We start from the raw sequence: 9,322 nt of genomic DNA, 5'->3' as shown, positions 1-9,322 counted from the left end.
AGCTTCAAGGCCATTGGCTGACTCCACCTCAACTGGAGGAAAACAGCCTCTTGCCAAATGCCTGGCAGACCCACCCCCTTTTTTTTCTGAAATGATTAAAATAGTTGGAGAGGAGGCAACAGCTTTAGCATGCAAGCACAGGCAGAACTGGCTGGCTAACTCTCTTGCAGAGGAATGCAAAACTCCAAACTGCAACAGCCTCACTTTTACTAGATAGTGGGAAGGCAGAAATTCCTAAGAAGATTTCCGAGGAGGAGAAAACAAAACAACATCTTTCTATGCAGAAGCTGCTGTTGAAAAACTGCCCAAGAAAAACATGCAAATGTTAACAAGTGTCTGTCTGGAAACAGCTGCACAAAGAAACACAGCTGGGATAACCCTGAGACTTCTGCCCTTGGCCAGGGCTGCACAAGTTTTAGTGTTTCCTTTTAAAGGCACACATGACAGGTCAGGACATATGTGACTTGGATCACTTATCATACACAACTAGCTCTGCTACTGAGCTTATTTGTGCCATGCAGATGTACTCATGCAAGCAGGCACGTCCGGCTCAGATATTCTTCAGAAAGCCATTCTGAAATTTAAATGGGAATGCTTTAGTTGGTAATGCACAGACTGGGTCACTGTACAGCACAGCCTTGCTCTGTGCTGCAGCTGCCAACCATTGCTATGAGCAGCAGTTGCCATTTTCTGGAAACACAGTTTCCATTGTCACATCCTGGACTGGACATTTGCAATGGGCTAATTAGAGGGAGATGCTGATTATTTTCTGGAGAGGTCAATGAAAGCAGCAGGTCCTATATCTATCTAACCAGATCACACAGTTTTTAAAAGAAACAATAGTAGGCACATATCATTGATCCAGCACCTACTTTTAATTCTGCTCTTTTGTGCTGCATTAAAGGGAAGAAAATCCCAAAGTTCATTTCTAAGTACAGTACCAGGAAAGGGTAGACATTTGTGTGTGTGTGTGTGGGGGGGGCAATTCTCCTGTATATTAGTACTTTCAGGGTGACACAACAAGAGGACATATGCAATGAGTTTGACAAAGTCCACAGTCCTTTAAAGCTGCTTCATTCCACCTAATACTAGGACCCGTCCTGAGTGCAAGGTGCATTCACTCCTGCTGTTGTTATTAGATGTTGCCATAGGGCAATAAAAAAGGAAGGAACCAGCAGCTTTATATATGAATTATCACATGTCAATTCCAAGGCAAGGCATTTCCAATTAAAACCTTTTAAAAACCTGGGAGATTTCAGTTAGATTATATACAATAATGGGCTGTTTAGACAAAGCATAACTCAGCATAAGATAGCTTCACACAAATGCTATTTACTCAAGAATTTTCTTGACTACATGGACTATTTGGCAGTAGCATCGCTCATCATCTGTTTTCTATTCTCAAATTAATAATGTTATTTTTGTCAGTTTATCCCATATATAAAGCCATATACTGGGAATAATAGTGTCTTCTGCATGGTGCTTTTTTTCCTCTTTTTTTCTTTTGCCACAGGTTGAGAACCGTCTATTTTATAAAAAGTATTTTCCAAGGCACACCCTTCTGTCCTGACAAATCCTCAGAAGAGAAACAAACAATTCCTGTGTCTGAGGGTAATGAGTCAGTTTTATATTAAAAGGGAGCAAAGTAGGCCTTTTTAAGCTGGAGCAAAATAAGGGCTTGTGCTCATATTGCTCATATGATATCCAAGATGCTCCAAACAGGGTAAAGGGTTATGTTGCTGCTCAGCAACATACTAATGAATGCATACTCTATTCTATTAACCACTGGGCAACATGAATGCACACTCTGTTTTGATATATACAAAAATGGAGAGCCACCTTGTAGTCCCCTCTCAGCAATGGTGTGGGTGAGCTTGGGCCAGTCATGGACTCTCGGCCTAACCTACCTCACAAGGTTGTTGTTGTGAGGATAAAATAGAAAGAAAACCTTGTAAGCTGTCCTGGGTTCCTAGCAAGAGGAACAAAGACAGGGTAAACATGTAAAGCAATAATAATACTGTTAAAAATAAGTTGGATTCTTTCTTTAGCCTGGATTATATAATGCAAACACATCAAAACTTTTTTAGCCCCAAAAGTTAAAGTTTAGTAGACATAGTGTAGTCTACTGTTGGAGAGAACTAGATTTAGTTCATTGGATGATCATGAGCAAATAATTATTCAACCTCAACTATCAAACAGGGTTGTTGTGAGGATGAATGTATTTGTGGGGGAAGAGGCACTCACAGTGTGCACTGCTCCAAACTTGTTGAAGTAAGAGCCAGATAAATATTGAAGTAATAAATATTTATTGAAGGTTTAGATGCCCGTACCACATTTTACAGCAGTTCACCAGGCACAAATTCAAACAATTTTTTCTCACATGGATTATCTTGAAGGAAAACTACATCAATTGAACTTCTGCCTATCATACAGCTGTTAATTGGAGATGCCCCCAATGAAGAAAAACACAGTAAAAGAGGTATTTTTTGTCAACTGGTCTTTAAAGAATTAGGTCCAATCCCTTTACCACACCGTTGTTCCGTGGCTAAAAGAAGCTCTTTTGTCTCTCCATGGGCATTCCCTTTGCAGCTTTCAGTCTGAAGGCGGCTACTTTCTTCTAGTGGGATTCTTGCATTTTTATAAGGCCTGAAAGGCTGCTTCACGTGTCACACAATTCCACATGGAAAGCTTTTTGTGCGGTAGAAGAGTTCGTAAGGTTATGAAGAGTTTGTACCTGAACAATGTTACATTCAGATTTGCATTAAGGGATAGAGAAAAGAGGTTTAAGCCTTTACCCATACCGTAGCCCCAGCGCAAAAGCTGAGTGCCATTTATAACTACACATCAAGCAAACCGGACTTGTATTGTGTAGCGATTGTTTGGGCTTGAAGTGTTCAGTCAATGAGGCAACAGTTCTCGGTACTGTTAACAGCAACTTTAATAATCCACGACTATGGCCTTTGGCCTTTTTTTCTTCTCGTAGACCAGCATAACTTTTTAATGTTGCTATGAAATGATTTAAATAGTAATCTGAGATGCTATATCTCCCTCCGTAGCAGGGACAAGGACTGCTACCTGCGACGACAGCAACTTCAGCACTAGCTCCGGCGGAAACGTTCTCAAACACGTCAATCGTATGACGTCACCGCTGCAGATGACGCCGCTAGAACCACAAAGAGACCTGTTCGCTGTCGACCGTGGCCACTGTCAAGAGAACAGGCAGCAAAATGGCGGCTGGCCAAGAGGCCCCCAAACGCCCATAAATAGCTACGGGCACTGTTGCTAAGCAACCCAGCTATTCAGCGGAAGAAGAGTGGGAAGGCACTGCGTGGTGACATCATTGGCGGAAGCTCGAGCGGTAGATGACTCAAGTAGGTGCTGTGGTTTGTTTCGGGGTGCCAGGTAGGGAGGGCGTAAAGGCCCGGGGGGTGGCGGGGAGTTGGTGAAGAGGGTAATGCGGGTGGTTGGCGACAGAAAGGATGTGAAATGCATTGTGGGTATGCGAAAGTCGTGAAAGGTCTTGACTCTGTTCGGGTGGAGGCGGATAGGGAATAATAATATTCCCGCATTAGGGTATGAAGAGGGTTAGTGAGGAAATTTGGTTAGGTCTGTGACTACCGTTGTTCTTCCAAAATATTATTCAGGTTTGTGTCTAGCCAGGCCATACGGTTTTGGCTAAAGGGGAAAGCAAAGAGTCCCCCCCCCCGGTGTAGTGGTGGGGGGTTGGATTTGAGACCTACCCTTGGGCTGGCTGGTTTGTTCCCGAAATGCTGTCTGGGTCACATTTAAGAGCATTTGTGGGGATCAAGGGCATTCAAGGGGGGAAAGACTTTTAGGTACACTGGATATATGGGACTTTGTGGGGGGGGGGGTTGTCTGCAGTGAACATTGGGGTCATGCGTAGAATGGCCAGGTAAGGGAAGGTTTTTTTTTGTTAATCTTTATGTTTCTGAGGAGACAACATTTTTTTAGGGGAAGTGAGGTAATTTAATGTGTTTGGCAAGGGGTTGTGCAGCAGGGAGAGCAAAGGATGATACAAACTGAAAGGAAGATTCTTGTTTAAGGGATCCTTTGATGTCATTTAGCACTTCATGCAGAATTACCTTTGATTTGATTACATCAGAACAATTTTCCATGAGTTGGAGGTTGAAGTCCAAGCACAAATATTGTTGTATTTCTCTTGATATGCTATCTTCTCTTGCCAATAGGAACCTTGGAATAAAATGGCAGCATTGCTTTGCTTTGTTTTTAATTGTGTGCAAAGCTTGTGGTCTCAGTTTTTGTGAGCATCCAGTATAGCATATTGTGCCCTGTGGTGCAAGGGAGTGTGTTTGTTTGGCTTTTTAACTTTTGGTCCCTAACCGTCATTGAACTGTACCTTCTATGCATCACATTTGTTTGAATTAGTATTCCCTTGCTATGCTTTATTCAGGTATAAAAGTTTATATAATGTAAACTGCCCAGAAAGCGTATAGCAGCATATAAATCAAATAAATACATATGTAAATAAGTTGAACCATAGATTTAGAATAATAGACTAGAATCATAGCATAGTAGAGTTGGAAGGGGTCAGAGGGCCATTGGGTCCAACCTTCTGCTACGTGCAGGACTTCTAGTTAAACCATCCCTCTTGAATGGATGTCCAGTTGCATCTTGAATGCCTCTAGTATGGGAGAGCCCACAATCTCCCTAGGTAATTTGTTCCATTGTCATACTGCTCTAACACTCAGGAAGTTCTTGAAGATAGGGACAACATTTGCTTTTCTTCAATCACCTGGCACTTCCCCTGTCATCCATGATTTCTCAAAGATAATAGACAGTGGTTTTGAGAGTTGCCAGCTCCTTTATGACTCTGGGATGGAGTTCATTGGGGCCTGGAGATTTGAACTCATTCATCCCAATTAAATGATCCTTGACCATTTGCCTATCAATCTTGAGCTGCTATCCTGCACCTTCAGTTTGTACTTCCCCTTCATCAGAAAAGTCATGGAACTTCTTTTGGGAGAAGACTGAGCCAAAGTAGGAATTTAGCACTTCTGTCTTTTCTTTTTTATCTGTTACAATTTTGCCATTCACATTGAGTAATTAAACCCCCATTACTTTCCTCTGTCTTCTACTTTGGGTATATCTGAAGAATGCTTTTTGTTGCCTTTAGCATCCCTTGGAAGCCTCAGTTCATTCCTAGTTTTAGCCTTCCTAGTTCCATCCTTTCAATTCTGTGCTAACTTCTGCCTTTGTAGTCTGGCTTTCCTTCTGTTCCCTATACATGACCTTTTTGTTTTCAGATCATTTCTAAGCTTTTTGTAAAGACATGGACTTCTTTTGTCTTCTACCTCTTTCCTTGTTGGAATGGTTTGTAATTGTGCCTTTAGAATTCCCTTTTTTTAGATGTTCCCATCCATCTTGGACTCCTTATTTCATTAGAGTTACTTGCCATGGGACTTAACTTACTGTTCTGAGTTTATGCAAATTGGCTTTCCTAAAATTCAGGGTGTGAACTTATAGGTACTTTCCCTCAGAGTTCCTGTAGCTGTTACTTTGTCTGGTAGGTCTTCTCTGTTGGCTAGTATCAAGTCAAAGATACTCTTTCCTCTTACTATTTCCTCTGCATTCTGTTGGAGGAAGTTATCAGTAACACATGTTAGGAATCTCTTGGAGGGACCATGTTTGGCATTATCTTTCCCCACAGATATTGGGGAAATTGAAGTCCCTATAACAATGACATCATGCCTCCTTGGAACACTGGCAATTTGCTTTTCAAAAGTTTTATCCTTGTCTTCTCCTTGACATGGTGGTAATAGACTCCAACCACCATGTTTCTTTTATTTCCTGTTCCATTTATTTTAATCCAGATGCACTTAATGGGGCTGCTAAGCTTATCCTGCTGAATTTTTGTGCAGAGATATGTATCTTTAACATATAGTGTGACTTCGCCTCCCTTACTGTTCCTTCTGTTCTTGAGCAGGTTATATCCTTCAGTTGTTGAACTCTGGTCATGGGAATCATCCCACCAAGTTTCATTTGTGCCTATCAGGTCATATTTACCCTCCTGTATTAGGAGTTCAAGTACATGCTGTTTGTTTCCCATAATCTGGGCATTAGTATAGACATTGAAGACCATGTGCTTTAAATCTGAAGGCAACACCATATTTTTGATATATTGTCTAGAAAGTTGCAGAATAAATATTATGAGAACTTGCTTGGACTGTTCTGCAGGTTCTCAAGTGGGAAATGACACCATTTCATTAAGCGATGCAGTAAATACTTAATGCAAGAAAGCATTTAATAGGAAGAGGAAACAAGACAGAGCAGTAACCGGATAAATCACCAGCTTCTGTTTCCTTATTAATTAGAAGGTGATACTTTCCAAGCAGAAAAAATGCATAATTTGTTTTGACATGCATGTATGTATGAATGGGATTTAAATTGTTTCTGGTCCTTAGACAGACCCACCTCTTTCTGGTGTGTCATTTTTATGTCTGCAAGCCTGCAGTTAGTATCCAGCCTTATTAATCTGACCGGAAAGGCCAGAGAACCAGTCAGACCTGGCTTTCATTGGATAATCCTTGTGCACTGTGACATCTGGATGCTGTCCCATCCCTTAGTGAAAATGAGCGCTGAGTCTCTGTGCAGTTGGTTAAATCTGCTGCAGTGCTATGTAATGTCCTTCCATCAAGATGGCTGTTAACTGATAGGCTCCTGCCTGTGTTTCTGGGACAGCAGCCTGCAGAGACAATTAGGTGCCATGTTATGGACAGCTGCTTATAAAACTGTAGACCTGGAGATTAGAGATGATTTCCAAAGCAATAGCATTCTGATTGCAGTTATACTGCATAGTTGTACAAAGTTGTGTGTGGCACAGGAGTAGCTCTTCCTATGATTCTTTCTCCACAGATAACACAAATGCATGTGGCTGCCATTATAAGACACAAATATCTTAGAACAACTTATACTGAAAAACTTGTTTAGGGGAAAAAAACCTAGGTTTTAGAATAGCTATAGACTTGAAGTTATGAAATGTGATTTTATGTTTTTATAGCCCTTACATAATATTTACTGGTAAAACCATAACAGAAGTTAGATTTTTCAGCCACTACTTCAATCTCTAGTTTTGGTTCTTAAGGCACTTTGTACAACTAGAATTATTGAAATATTCTATGGATATTGTCACTGCAGAAATGGAATATGAGTTATTCTACAGTGTGTACATATTGTGGTCTCAAAGGAACAATTTATATTTTTCTTTATGCTTCTCATTTTTAGAGGGATAAGAAGATTCTCACCCTAGTTTGACAAGATATTATAATTCAATATGGGGGAGCTTTTTCGGAGTGAAGAAATGACGCTTGCACAACTGTTCCTTCAGTCTGAAGCAGCATACTGCTGTGTCAGTGAATTGGGAGAACTCGGGAAGGTCCAGTTTCGGGATGTACGTATTTCCGTGTGTTGCACAGTACAAGTAATTGTACCATGACAAGTGGGCTTCAAAGGTATTTTTTCTTCCTAGGATGTAATTGAAATTTAAATACTATCCAGGTGTTAATTGCCAGGAGCATTGCCTTTGATGGCAAGTAACTGTGCTGTAGCCTAGATAAGACTCATATTGATCAGGTAGTTACTATTCGCACGTTCCCTTTGAGTAGTCCAGTGTTTTCATTGGCTTTCCATGACATTGCAGCAGTTTAGCCTTTGGTAGGAGGAGCTTCTGAGTGAGGCAACAGCCAGTACTTAGTCTTTCCAACTCTCTGCCTATATGCAGAGCTATGTGTCATAATAATAATTTATTTTTATTGGCAGCTAAATCCTGATGTGAATGTGTTCCAGCGTAAATTTGTTAATGAAGTTCGGAGGTGTGAAGAAATGGACAGGAAACTCAGTATGTCATTACTTTCTTTGACTTTGCATTGCTTATGCATGGACTTATAGAAGTTGATTTTTATCGATTAAGCCTTATATGCCCGCCCACCCCTTGAGATCAGCAGGAGAGGCCCTTCTCCAGGAACCCTCCGTGAAGGATATTAGGAGGGTTAGTGCTCGGAGTGCTTTCTCTGCAGTGGCGCCCAATCTATGGAATGCGCTCCCCAGAGAGGTCTGCCTGGCGCCGTTGTTATTTGTTTTTCGGCACCAGGCAAAGACCTTTTTATTCAAACGTTATTCTAATTGTTAATATTATTTATTTGTTTTATATTTTGGGCCAGGTCGACTCAAATTATATTGTTTTATAATGTGCTTATTTATCTATTATTGTGAGCCGCCCCGAGGCTTCGGCGAATGGGGCGGCATAGAAGCCTTCTAAATGAATGAATGAATGAATGAATGAATGTATTGTTAGCCTCTGCCACTGTGAAATCACACAGGGTTAGTGGTAATTTTTTATGTTTGCCCATTACTTATTTTTTAATAGATAGAGATGTTACTTGACTGTGAAGGGTTATGTGGGCTGGTTAAACTAAGTAGCAGAGGATAAGTTGTAGGATATGGTTGTCTGAGGATTCCTTTCATTCTCTCCTGATATTGCTTGAGTTGGTTCAATCTCCCCAATGTTATTGTTCTTTTCTTTTTCAGGGTTTGTGGAAAAGGAGATTAAAAAAGCAAACATTCCCATCACAGATACTGGTGAGAATCCAGAGGTGCCATTTCCCAGAGACATGATTGATTTAGAGGTAAAGTATGCTATGGATAAAGGACCCTTGTAAACTCTAAGTGGTTTAGTATATCATATATGGCAGTGTATAAGGCAACTCATCTATAAGAGAAAGTTGATATTTTGGGATGTTTTTCTGGTTTTTGTCATGTGTCAGGCATATCAGATGGCACCCAATTTTTGCTTTGGTATTTTACTTTGAGGGGGTCTTATATGCCAGTATATTGTCGTCTAGAAGCTTCTAGACCTCTCCAATTTGGAGGCCGACAATAGCTCACAAAGGTGCTGGCTGGCTGGGATTGGTTGGGGAGACCGCCTGTGTCAGTACTGTGGACAGGTACACTGGGCTGGGTGAGAGGGGAAAGGTCTGTGCAAGCAGCACTGTGTCTCTGCTGAGACAGCTGCACAAGGAACACTTCACTTCCCAGCTGCCACCACTGCAGCTGGCCCGACACAGTGTGCTCCCCCCATGAGAGTGGGGCAGGCTCTGGACGCAGGACCGAGTCTGCAGCTCTGCATGAGACTCGCGACATGATGCAATGCAGGACAGTTCCTCCAGTAGCAAAAGTTTTTTAATGATTAATAAAAATGAGCTTGTAAATATAATTGCCTTTATCTTTTTAAAGAAATGATGAATAGAATATGGTAATTTTTTCACCTGATATATAAGACAACCCC

The 9,322-nt window shown here is 41.2% G+C and overlaps 1 protein-coding gene across 2 annotated transcripts in view; it reads left to right on the top strand.

Moving 5' to 3' along the window:
- Positions 1 to 3,227: 3,227 nt before the first annotated feature.
- ATP6V0A1 (ATPase H+ transporting V0 subunit a1) overlaps positions 3,228 to 9,322 on the top strand; it is a 42,573-nt gene continuing 36,478 nt past the window's right edge. The window contains exons 1-4 of one of the 2 annotated variants that reach the window (XM_044444478.1): positions 3,228 to 3,371; positions 7,264 to 7,429; positions 7,798 to 7,876; positions 8,566 to 8,663. In XM_044444478.1, coding sequence (XP_044300413.1) covers positions 7,313 to 7,429; positions 7,798 to 7,876; positions 8,566 to 8,663 — 294 coding nt within the window. In that variant the 5' untranslated portion in view covers positions 3,228 to 3,371; positions 7,264 to 7,312. Of the gene's footprint in view, positions 3,403 to 7,263; positions 7,430 to 7,797; positions 7,877 to 8,565; positions 8,664 to 9,322 lie in introns of both variants that reach the window. The other variant, XM_044444479.1, reaches the window with a different exon arrangement.

Source organism: Varanus komodoensis, unplaced genomic scaffold (assembly GCF_004798865.1).
Source record: "Varanus komodoensis strain SLA01 unplaced genomic scaffold, ASM479886v1 scaffold45, whole genome shotgun sequence".
Lineage (NCBI taxonomy): Eukaryota > Metazoa > Chordata > Lepidosauria > Squamata > Varanidae > Varanus > Varanus komodoensis.
The sequence above is the reverse complement of the archived record's forward strand: the minus strand, read 5'-3'. Positions and strand labels throughout refer to the sequence as shown.